This window comes from Vulpes vulpes, chromosome 1 (genome assembly GCF_048418805.1).
Source record: "Vulpes vulpes isolate BD-2025 chromosome 1, VulVul3, whole genome shotgun sequence".
NCBI lineage: Eukaryota > Metazoa > Chordata > Mammalia > Carnivora > Canidae > Vulpes > Vulpes vulpes.
Window position 1 is genome coordinate 25,542,619 of NC_132780.1, and position 12,686 is coordinate 25,555,304.

Sequence of the window (12,686 nt, forward strand, 5' to 3'; positions counted from 1 at the left end):
GCTGTGCTGGTCCCCGATCGTCCTGAGCTTCTGGTCTTCAGCTCCTTGCAGAGCTGTCAGCCTTTGCCACCCCCTTGCTCTCAGGGATATGAGTCGTTCCAGATGTGGGATTTACCTCCCCAGATCCTGCCATTGTGAGTGCAACAGTCATGTCCTTCGATGCCTTCAAACTGTGCATTCCAAATCTTGTGGAAGTCTTCAGTCATATTCAGAACTTAAAATGGTTAAGGGAACCTGTCTGACGCTCCTCCAGGGATGTCTCCCTGGCTCCGGTAGCTTCCTGGCTTCTGATACCTCCAGGTGTTCCAGGCTGCTCCTCTAGGTCCTGAACCTGACCTGGAAGTAACTTGTTTCTTTTCTTTCTTTCTTTTTTTTTTTTTTTTTTTAATATTTTATTTATTTATTCATGAGAGATACCAAGAGAGAGGCAGAGACACAGGCAGAGAGAGAAGCAGGGAACACGATGTGGGACTCGATCCCAGGACTCCAGGATCACGCCCTAGGCCAGAGGCAGGCGCTCAACTGCTGAGCCATCCAGATGCCCCTGGAAGTAACCATTTCTGTAAGAAACCCTGGTTCCTGGTAGTAATTGCTTTCAGATTTTGTTTTGATTTTCTAGCTTTCAGAGGAGTGTTCTCAGTGACTAGTCCTTCCTACCAGGAGTTGTCCATTCTTTACCTGGTGCTTGCAGGTGACCTTTAAAGGTTTAGTTGCTTATTGCCAGTGGTTTAGACAGGGTTAGTTGTGTTGTGGTCCTTTTGGCAGTCTGCTGAAACCTGTGGATACTTTCTGGCAGTGTTTCTGAATACAGTAGAGAAAATAGAAGGGACCATAAAAGAAGTCAGTTATATTTAAATGGTTATAAAAATACAAAAAATTTAATGGTGCTATGACTTTAAGTACAGGATGGTATTGTTAATATATGCATCATTGAAGTTTTATATTTTAAGATACTTGAATGATGGCTTTTTGACACTCATAAAAAAGTAAATTGAGGTGGTCTTTGCCTTTTCTTCCTTCACATATTGGTCAACAGGTATTCAGTGAGAAGGAACTAGAGAGCAGTGCAGACCTGTGTGGTGCCTGCAGCACAGCCTCCAACACCAGCTTCCCGGGTGAGGTCACACGTCCCTGACCTCCACATAGCTGCCCTCACTGCAGACCTCAGCCCAAGCTTGGGGGCCCCCAACCCCCTGCAGTTATGACCAGCCAGCTACAAATGTGAGGGTTCCCATGGCCCCCTCAGATTTGAGGATTTACTGGAACGTCTTGCATTATGCAGGCATCCCTCACCTTAGTGGGTTCACGTCATCGTGCTGGGCAGATACTGTGTTCTTTACAGGGTGAGGGTTTGTGGCAGCCCTGTCAAGCATGCAGCACCGTTTTTCCAACAGTCTTTGCTCACTTTTTGTGTTTGTGTTCTGTTTTTGTGATTCTTGCAGTATTGCAAATTTTTTCATTATTTGTTACAGTGATCTGATCAGTGATTATGACTTGCTGAAAGCTCAGATGATGGTTAGTTTCTAGCAATAAACTTTCCAAATTAAGGTGGTATTTTTTTTAGTCTTAATTCTGTTGTATACTAAATGGACTACAGTAGAGTATGAACTGTACATTTTTATGCACTGGGAAACAAAAAATTCACTTGACTTGCAGTGGTCTAGAACCCGAATGTGCAGGATCCGAGGTATGTATCTACTTGCAGAAAAGGGTCCAAATCTTAACAATCCTAAGAGGAAACACACACACACAAGATGAGGTCTGTGAGGGTCCAGATGGGAAGTTTGTAGTGCTCTCCCGTGGAGTTGGGAGCATTGCTGACCGGGGAGCCCACTTCAACTCTGTGTCCAGTTTCTTTTGGGTTCCATTATGTAAGCATGATTGATGGATCATTGGCCATCAGGTTGAATTGAACATCTAGCAGTTGGGCTGCCATCATGGGATTCAGAGCTTCAGTCCTCCAGGCCCATGGTTGGTCTTTCTGGTGTGACCAACCCCATTCTGAGACATCTTGTCAGCATAAATCATCTAGGGGCCACCATGAATCATAGAGACTCCCATCACTCTAGAAGCTCCAAATTCTCCCTGGAATTTGGACCAGGGCTGGCCAGGTCTTTGTCTAACACCATCACCAGTTCTGTTTTCACAGTTGGAGGACTGCTGACCCAACAGCTGGTCTGCTCTGGTCCAGTCTGTTCTGCAGCACGTGACATCATTTAAAAGTATTGATGAGCTAAAAAGGACTTTGGGATCTATAACACATTCAGTGGGATGGAAATACTGTTTCCCATTGAGGAAGTCAGAGTTCCTAGTAACACTGTAGTTTGTTGTATACATTCATGGTGGAGGGAGATGCTGTCTTTTAGAGGAAGGTTAGGAAAATGAAGACAGGTTTTCCCCATCTAGATTTGGCTCCCATGCATTAGGTCCATGGTTCAGAGCTCCATATTAGGACATGGTATTTAGATGTGTAGGGATTTTGGCTGTTCAGTAATTTTGCTCATACTGGTATATGAGAGTGTGGGGCTCTGGAGGCCTTCAGATACCCACTTGGCGTTCTAGCCGAACACTGGGTGAGCAACAGCCTTCATTTTCATCCTGAGGTTTGGGCCAAAGGGACAGCCTGTACTAGAAGCCTCTGTAATGTGGTCTTTAGGTGCCATCCATTGAACTTTTCTTTCTTTCCTTTATGTTTTAAAGATTTATTTTAGAGTGAGCACAAGTGAACAGGGGAAGGGGCAAAGGAAGAGAGAGAATCCTCAAGGAGAGGATTCTGTGCTGAGTGTGGAGCCCAGTGTGGGGTTTGATCTCACAACCTTGAGATCACAACCTGAGCTGAAGTCAGAGGCCAGCTTCCCGAGTGACTGAGCAATCCAGGTGCCCCTCCATTGGACTTTCTAGTACATTTTAGGAAGTAAATTTTTTCTTTTTTCTTTTCTTTTCTTTTCTTTTCTTTTCTTTTCTTTTCTTTTCCTTTCCTTTCCTTTCCTTTCCTTTCCTTTCCTTTCCTTTCCTTTCCTTTCCTTTCCTTTTCTTTTCTTTTCTTTTCTTTTCTTTCTTTTTTCTTTTCTTTCTTTTCCCTTCCCTTCCCTTCCTTTCCCTTCCCTTCCCTTCCCCTTTTTCCTTCCCCTTTTTCCTTCCCCTTTTTCCTTCCCCTTTTTCCTTCCCCTTTTTCCTTCCCCTTTTTCCTTCCCTTCCCCTTTTTCCTTCCCTTCCCCTTTTTCCTTCCCTTCCCCTTTTTCCTTCCCTTCCCCTTTTTCCTTCCCTTCCCCTTTTTCCTTCCCTTCCCTTTCCCTTCTTCATGAGAGATACATAGAGGCAGAGACATAGGGAGAGAGAGAAGCAGGCTCCCTCAGGGGAGCCTGATGTGGGACTCCATCCTGGGACCCTGGGATCACGACCTGAGCTAAAGGCAGATGCTTCACCCACTGAGCCACCCAGGCCTCCTCCACTGAGACTTCTTAAATGAAATTTTCTATACACAGAAAAGTTGAAACTGTAGTTGAGTTATATCCATATGCCCTACATTGAGATTCTTTTGCTAATATTTTGCTACATTAATTTTTTTTTTGAGCCCTTTGAAAGCTTGCATGGTAAATTGCAGACGTCACAACACTTCTTAGGGCTGTTTTTCCCTATAATATTTTAACTAAAAAGGTTATTTAATATTTAGGCCCTGTTGAGATTATAGCTGTATGTCAGTTTTTACGTGTTCGTGGTAATACGCATTCCTCCCACCCATGTGGAATCCTCTGTGACAGTAGCTTTAAGACAACTTGGGGGCAGCTCAGACTTCAACTCACCCTGGTTTATTTTGGCCACTAGTGCTCCCCTGTGCTTTTCCAGTAGTGGTCTGGGTATCGAGACCTTTTTGAGACTTAACATCTTTGCTTAAACAGTTTAGGAGATTTCTTTTTATAAACAGCACGGTTTGATGGTAGCAGCTGGGAGCAAATACTTTGATAATGTAACTTCTTCTTGTATTTATTCTTTTTTATCTGAAATGTTGAAACACTCATTTTTTATGCTTTCTGGAGATAGGATTTAGTGGCATTGAATTTTGTGGCACACTCTTCCTTTATGGGAACAATCTATATGTTTATTGTTAAAATAGGAAATTATCTCAGCAGTGCTCCTTGCAGTCTGTGTGATCGTGTGCAAGCTGCTTTAGCTTCTGTGCTGCAGTGTGGTCACTGTCTGTGCCTCCTGGTGGCTGTGAGGTGCCTGAGCAGATGCACACACAGCAGCGTGTGGACGCACAGTGTGTGTCTTGGGACATATTTTTTCTGTGAAACTGTGAGAATGTCCCCATTATTACGGAGAGAGAATTTTGAGCTTGAAAACTAAATTAATGACACATTTTAAAGATTGTTTAGCAAGATTGCAAACCTGGATAGTTGGCCTTATTTTAGCAAAGATGGATTTAGCAAAGGAAAATCCAGGATCCTTTCTTCCTCAGCTTTTTATTCTGAAAAATTTCAAATTGAAGTAAGAGTTCAAAGAATAGCATTGGTATGCATCACTTAGATTTGAGAATTGGTACTTTGTTATTTTCATTTTCTTCTATGTATTTCATTTTCTTTCCTGAACCATTTGAAATTCATTTTCAGACCTTATGGGAGTCTGCCTCTGAAATCTCCATGTGTGTTTCCTGAGAATGACTGTGCAACCCCAGCGTCACAAGTGTGTGCAGGGGGCCGTCAGTAATGCCCGAGTGTCCATCAGATTCTCCACTCCAGCCTGCACATCACGGCTCCTGTAGTCCAGGCTGGAGCTGTATGTGGCTGTCTGGCAGAGTGGGGCCTGCTTGCCTTGTAGACACTTGCGTGTGGCTTCTGTGTCAGCCAAATTCACCATAAACTGGGGCTGAGGTCCAGAGGCTTGAGGGTTTCTGACAATGTCGTGTGAGCAGTGGTGCCCCTGGAGGCTGTTGGGGGATGCCCAGCTCATGTGAGGGGCACTGGCGTGAGTGGCCTTGCAGCTGAAAGCCACGTGGCCCTGTGGCGCTGTGGCACCCTTCCCCTTGTGGTGGCCACGGCATTGGGCCTCTCCAGACCTACGGCTGCCTTTCTGTGGCCTGGGACAGCATTTTCTGTAATACTTGGAAAAAAACTTTTAGAATTCCCATTCTCCTAGAAATAAGGGGTTTTTACTCTGTCACCATTTAAAGTTCTTAAAAATAATTTCTTTTTGTTTTGTTGACTAAATTGACCACTTAATAGAGTAACTTAAGGGAAAGTTTATTAAGGTAAAAAAATAAAAATTTTTTGAACAAATTAAATTTGTCTCTTTCCAGACAGAAGAGTGAGATTTGTTTTAGGAGAGATTTTCTAAGCATTCTGTGGCAGCTGTTGGAACAGAGCAAAGCCAGGGGCGCGAGTCGGCGCCGGGTAGTGTTCTCACTCAGGCTTTCCTTTCTCCCTGGACTCACAGGCGTCTGGGTAGATGAGGTAGTTGGGATATTGACTGTGTCTCAAAAAACGGGGAAAACCTACCTGGATCTAAAATTTTGCACTCTTAGCTTATTCAGAAAGCTCCTTGCAGCCTTCCCCACAGTGGCTCTCTCACCTCGGGCGTTGCACTGTCTTGAAGTAGAACAGGGGTGACAGGTTCATCCCGGTGATCTGTGCAGTAGGGAGTGTCACCGGGAGACCCTGAGTGTGCTCAGGAGAGGGGCGGGCACTTCAGGACCCCAGGAAGCTGGGTTTCTCATGGTGCAGAGCAGATATACTCGCCAGGGAGGATACACTGGTATTTGTATAGATGAAAACCTGTCTCAGTCTTCGGGTAGCTCCGTGAAGGGGTGGATGTTCTCTGGTTGGGGGGTGGTGCATCGTTTGTCAAGTACCACTGAGGATGCTCTGGCGGTAAGGGGGAGCCAGTAGGGGAGGCAGGAGAGAGCTGACGTCGCCCTCGGGGTGGGAGGTATGAGGGTGGGTTGTCCTCTCTCATGCAGGGCTGTCCCCCTGGCAGGTGGCCACGTGCTTGCCTGCTTGCTCCATTGGTTGTCCATACCTGGTAGCATGAGCTGTGGGCATTGGAGACTTTGCCACCAAGGGGACAGGACAAGAGGGGTGAGAAAATGGAGGCAAGCAGGGGAGTAGCTGTTGTGGGTGATGTCCGAGGAGTTGGAGCAGTTGCAGGGGCAGGTTGGCCCCAATGATGCCCACGAACTGTGGGACAGTGCTGAGGTCCCGGCGCACCAGGGAAGTGTGGGATAGAGCATCCATGCAAGGGGAGGGGGACGATCAGAGGTGGTTTGAGATGAGGTCCTTGCGGTGAGGATTCCGGAGCTCTCGTAGGCTTGGTGGTCAGAAGGTGCAAGCTGTGACCCTGGAGCTTGGGGCGGGGCAGCGGTCTTGAAAGGAGGGTGTCAGAGACCTGGGGGGCAGACTGCAGGAGTGCATCGTTCTGAGGGCATGGTGAACGTGGTGGCATGGTGGAGGGGATTGGGCATGGGGGCCTCGGGCGGCCCCAGGCCCAGGCGGCAGGCTGGCATGTACGATATTCCCGCGCTGTGGCCTGGTGGCCCTGTGGGTGGCAGATGGGGAGCTGTGGGCAGGAGTGGCCACTTGTGGCCTTCTAGAGGGTGGGGGCATTGTGTAGGATGCTGGAGTGGCTGCGGGTGGACCTGGGAGATGGGTGGCAACCTCTGCGGGGGCTCCCCAGGCCTTGGGTGGTGAGGCTGCAAGCCCTAGAACCTCAAGGGGGAAGAGCCAAGTCCTGAAGAGGTGCTGCTCCTGCACGGCATGTTCTCACTTCGGTGTGTGCTGCCTCCCTTCCTCCTGAGCCCCAGTGGGGGCTATAGTCGCTGAGTGAGTTCTAACATCTGGTCATTTTTAAGTCTGCCTTGAATATGAAAGAGTTTAATATAGTTAAGAATTTTCATCTGTTAAATGGATTCTTATCTCCCGATTAATGATTAATAAGGCTTTTTAATCATTTTATTCTGTTACATTTTTGTCTTGAAAATTAATTCAGCACTGCCTTCAGTTCTTGAACCTGTGAACACGTGGCCGTGGTTGCATGAAGACTAACCCCACGAAGCCCAGGGTAGTGCTGTGCATCTGTGAGATACGCAGGAGGCGTTGTCTCCACATATGTGTTACTCTGGATGCAGCAGGAATCAGATTTACCTTAAGGGATAAACTGCTTCCCTAAGATGACTTAACTTTTGCATGGGTACAGGAGTTGCTGCTCTTCCCTCTGGTTTCTGGAAGCTCGGGAATAGACAAGGCACTTGAGTCCTGTTGGCTGTGCTCCTCTCTCTGACCTGCTGGCCCCCTTCCTCTGAGGGAGGACCCTGTTCACTGCCACCCCCCCGGTGCTCTCCCTTTATGGCTGTGGCAGCAGGATGGGTCTTGGGCTGAGTGCAGAAGGCAGATGCAGTGTGGGCGATCCCACGGCCTCCGTGGGTGGTACAGCCCCTGGTGCCCAAGTCTGAGGAAGTCAGGCTAATTGCTTCTGGGCAGAGCAGAAGCAATTTGTGCTGATGTTGTGTTTAAAATTTTACATTAGTTGGTGGCTCACTCGGGTAGTTTTGCTTTTGTGATGCTCTAGTAACGAACCATTACTTCACTGTTTTACAGAGTCCTTATGATTTCACATGTTTTTGCTGAACTTGTAAAAAAAGGCACTTGGATGATGGATTAACAGGAACATTGAGATTCTGTGAAAAGTTTCAAATCGGAGAGTATTCAATTTTCACCCTAGTCCAGCAGCTGTGCTGCTCACTTAAATACAGATGAATGAAGACCCCATTCGGGAAGACACCTGGCCAGCGGTCCAGAGCGGATGCAGGTAGGCGGCCCCTGCCTTCGTTACTACATGTGGAACATGGTAACATCCAGGAGTCTCTCACATGGCTCCTACTGGTTGGCTGTTCTTAAAACTTTGTGCTTTCCAGGGTTCCAGACACATACATGGGAAATAATAGGTCCCTTTTTTGAAAGGCAGGGAGCATGTTAATATTTTTTTCTGTGGTCTTTCACCTTCTGGTAAATACAGATGTCTGCTAAATACAGCAAGTGAATTATAAATACCTCATGGGATTATAATAAATGAAGGATTTATCATTTCTTTTTGAAAGAAATGAAAGTGATTTGACTAGAACAGTATGAGTGTTAGGCTATTTAGTGATTTTAAGGAAAAAAGCTTTTGTATGTTTATTTGAAATAATTTATTGGGATGAAATGGGTGGAAATGAGACAAATATTTACTAGACACGAACTCTTGTGGCACACAGCTACTACAACTAGATAGAAGGTTAGACTTTGCATGATCTTTACCCACCCCAGAAGCAAAGGTAAAATCTTACAGGCTTACATTCTGGAATAGGTAAGTGATATTTTCTTTAGGCCGTAAGTTCTTCTCCAGTAATACATTTGAATGTTGAAAAAAGTCTGTCATAACATTTTAAGATTCTATGATAAATGAGAGAATTCTGCTGGTAAAATAATAATACTACAAAAATGGTTGCTGTTTGATTTAGAACTCTTTCTTACATTTATTACCATACCATGGTATTTGGAACTCCTTTTTAGAAGATCCACAAGGATTAAGATTTTTAAGTTCCCCTTGTCTCTTCTTTATTTTAGCTCTTCTTTTGTGAAGATAATATTGACTGCAGTGTTCAGGATTTGTCAGTAAGATTATGTTGGGCCAGAGATGACAGACTGAAGTGTAAGCCATCTGTGACTACGTTATCTTATCCTGGCCCTCTCAGCCACATAGACATGGGCATGCTGCACGTCTTCTCAAGCCTTGGTTTTTGTCACTTAAGTAGGGGTGTGCTGTGGTATGGACCTGCTGAGGTTATTGGGAGAAGCGGGGTGGGGCTCAGTTGGGTGCCTGGTGCGTTAATAGCTGTCCTACAGAAAGCATTGTTATTTATGATCATACTATTTACAATAAAATATTTTTAATTTTATCTTGTTGATTGCAAAAAGCTGTCAAGTTTTTTTTTTTATTAGTGAAACCTCCCACGTTAGTCATTTGAAATAGTGATTAATTTTCCAGGATTCTTTTTATGCACACCATTTCAAATTCAGCAGTCCCGTTTTCTTTTCCTTTTTTTTTTTTTTTTTAGTCCCGTTTTCTTCATTGATTTTAAGTCCTTTTGGTCAGGAGAGCGAGCAGATTACACTGATTATGTCCCATGGTATAAATGCCTGAAGGATTTAAACCAAGTGATGCTGTTGCTCTTAAGGGAGAGATTGTTCATACAGCCAGTACTTTGTTTGATCTTAGATTTTCTTTTTCCTGGACATTTCTAAGAGCACCTGGCATATGGCTAAAGACGAAGCAGGTACTCTTGTAAGTTCTCGTCGGCCCGTTGTTTGATACTTCAGTGTGAGATCATGGAGTCCCTTGTTTCCTACTGTTGTGTGACAGATCGTATTTTGGAAAGATTGCTGACCCCTTGATCAGTATTGTTTATAAAATTGTCTTAAATCATTCTTCCAATTTACATAGACCAGGGTTTTGTTGCTTTTAAATCCCTATGTCAGTTATGAATGTGCCCATTTACAAATAAAAAAAATTCACCCAAAAGGGAGGTGTCTTTTTTCATGGAGCAAGAAGCCTGGGTAGGCATTCCAGGATTGGTACAGTGGCTTAGCTATGCCTGTAGGTGGATCCCATCTCAGCTTACAGTGGAGAAAGGCCCCCCCGCCCCCCCCAGACAGGCACAGCTGTGAGGCTCTCCTCGTGGAGCCTGGGGCCCTGGGACTCATGCTGACTGGCCAACTTGCTGCATAGCCAGGCCAGGCACTAGGGAGGGAGCGTGTACCATGCTTAATGGGAGAAGGGTGAGGAATTTGAGGCCATGCCTTAAATGTGCCACCGTGGTAAGTAGATCAGTAGGCAGTCCCTAGTACTGGGTTCTATGGTTGACGTGGAGCGTGGGTGATCAATAAAAACTTGAAAAACAAATGTTTGCATGCTCTTGCCCTTTTTTATATTTAGTTCAACATATTAGGATTTTTTTTAAATTTCTATTTTAATTTTTTGAAAGATTTTATTTATTTGACAGGGAGAGAACCAGAGAGCACAAGTTGTGGGGGGAACAGCAGAGGGAATAGAAGAGGCAGGCTCCCTGCTCAGCAAATGCTCAATAGTGCTTGATCCCAGATCCCAACATCATGACCTGAACCGAAGGCAGGTGCTCAACCAACTGAGCCACCCAGGCGCCCCAGGAATTTCTATTTTAAAATAACTTAGGTTTATCTATATAATTATGTTGGAATTAAATTGGTTACTAAGATAGTAATTTATATACACTTAAAGACAGGCACCAAATCCTATTATATGGTACAATGTTTTTCATGTGTTTTTTCCTAGAGTTAGTCTCCATTTTTACTACTTTATCCAAGGTTGCAGTTTTTCCCTTTTTAGGATATACTTGAATCATACAGATAGGTACAAGGAACATACATACCCATGTGTCTAATACTGAGATTTAGCAACTACTTTTGCTGTGTTTAGTTCAAATATTTTTAAAACTTTGGTTTTATTCTCATCAAATTAATAAAAATTCATTGTTGAAAAAGTTAAGTAGTGTCAAAAGACTTACAACAAAAAGCAGGCACTCTGTCCCTTCTGATGTTTTCCTTTACCATTTGTAAATAATATGAGTAGGTAAATTTCTCTTGAATCTGACAGTGCTGAAACAAGTAAGGCAATGAGATGACTTTCTTTTTTTCTTTTTTTGGTACATTTTTTTCTTGGAGTTTTAGCGATTTCTTGTTTTTTTTCTATTTGCTTAAATTTCTTTGCAACTTGAAGTCTCTTAAACACTCCCAACAGCTTTATAGAACTGTCAGTGTAATATGCCACGTGGCCGACGCCATAGACAGCCCATTTGTCCGTGCTTCCTTGGGAACTCTTCTCCCGTTTTCTGGCCTGTCATGTGAGTTGCGTCCTCTAGCCCCACGGCTGTGCTGTTATTCTTGGAACGTCTGTTTCCTGTCTGTAGCTGGGTTCTCCTCATTTCTGGTTGCTGTGCCCTTCCTGGTTTTGGTGTGTATGCTTGCCTAGGTACAGAGTCAAGAAGCTTCCAGAGCAGACAGTGAGTGAATTCATGGTTAAAGTGACAAGTGGAGGGGCACCTGTCAATGGTTGAGCATCTGCCCTTCGGCTCGGTCCTGGGATCAAGTCCCACATCGGGCTCCCTGCTCAGCTAAGAGTCTGCTTCTGCCTCTCCCTCTGCCCTTCCCTCGCTCATGCTCTCTCTCTGGTTCTGTCTTTCAAATAAATTTTTAAGAAACCTTTAAAATGACAAGTGGAATGTGTAGTTGGTCATATTCTCTACTTTTCTGCCTATGCAAAATGGTCTCTAATAGACTTTTCTGAAAGTGCACCTAGGTGAGGTTCTTTCTGAGACCTCACATCAACATTGTCTTCTTTCTCTCCTGCCCAGTCTTTGGTCGGGCCAAAGGTCTAGGTCGAAAATCACTGTTGCTTCAGAATCTCCAGGCATTGTTGCCCTCCTTGTCTCTGAGACCCCACCATTGCTGTTGGGGAATTGGATGCTGTTTCTGAACCTGTGTGTGTGTATGTCCAGGGGTTTCTCCCTCTCCTCTGAAAACCTCTGGGCTGGATTTTTCCTTTGCTTGAGAACGTATGACAGTGCGTGTCTCTGTGGGCCTTTCTGACTCGGTGCTTGGGCTTTCCGTGTCACGTCTGTCCCCTTGTGGGGGGAGTTCTGTGTTACTTCTTTTATGTGCTCATTTCCTCTTCTCTGGAATGCATGATGCTGGGACCTTTGCTTCTGAGGCTGGGCTTTCTATTTTTTCCCCTAAACTTCTCCAATTATTCATTTCCATTTTCTTATTCTTAGGAAGTTTACGGACTTTATTTTCCAACCTTTAAAAATGATTTCAGTGAGCATTTTAAGTTTCTATGAGCTCCTTTTTGTTCTCCTATAATTTTATTGATGCAAGTATTCTGTGGCTGTAAATTGTAATTTTAAAAAGACTTTTTTGAAAAAAAAAAGTGTCTTTGTGTCTATTTGCTTTTTAGTCTGTTTTGTTTGGAGGTTTTCCTCAAATTTCTTGAGCTCCAAGGTGGATCCTTTAGCAAGGCACAAAAAAGTTAGTTGGAAGCTGTGTGTATAAGTGGTGCTTGGTGGCCTTCAGTTACATTATTGGGGCCTCCCAGTGTCAGTATTTGGGGGTGTTTTCTCTATAGATAGGTTTTTAGATTTCCTGGGAGTATAAGGAGAGAATATTGATCAACCCTCAGATACCCTGATTTCTCCTCTGTAGTCCTGAACCTTTACATCTGTTGAAGCCTTGCCACCAGAGACCACTTCTTGTCACATGAAACTGGGCTTACTAGATTTATTCAGCAGCAGGGCGAGTGCCCTTGACAGCCTCCCAGGGAGATTTCACAAGACGCAGAGCTGTTCCCAGGGAGGACTGTGTGAGTTGGTAGGGTTGGAGACACTGAATGTGATGTGGATGAGATTGGTGAGGATTCCTAATTTAAACAAGGTGCTGGAACAGAAAGGGTTTTTATCTTTGGGAAATCTGAGTCCACTCGAAATTTACAGCTAGTAAAAGGCCTGTCTGGTAGCTGTTGCAGCTTCAGCTCCAGACCACCATGATAACGCAGATATCGCAGTACTATGTGTCAGATGAATTTCTTGGTTTCTCGGTGTGTATATGAGTTATGTGTATGCTCTG

General features: G+C 44.6%; 1 protein-coding gene across 18 annotated transcripts in view; it reads left to right on the plus strand.

Moving 5' to 3' along the window:
• The window catches only part of SPIN1 (spindlin 1), a 75,639-nt gene that overhangs the window by 31,022 nt on the left and 31,931 nt on the right, over positions 1–12,686 (plus strand). For 9 of the 18 annotated variants that reach the window (XM_072761081.1, XM_072761101.1, XM_072761120.1 and 6 more), the window contains one exon: positions 7,590–7,800. The exons of 1 other annotated variant lie outside the window; for it this stretch is intronic. In XM_072761081.1, the coding sequence (XP_072617182.1) occupies positions 7,749–7,800 (52 nt within the window). In that variant the 5' untranslated portion in view covers positions 7,590–7,748. Of the gene's footprint in view, positions 1–550; positions 6,816–7,589; positions 7,801–8,597; positions 8,683–12,686 lie in introns of those variants that run through there. 8 more of the 18 variants (XM_072761045.1, XM_072761038.1, XM_072761056.1 and 5 more) reach the window with 3 other exon arrangements.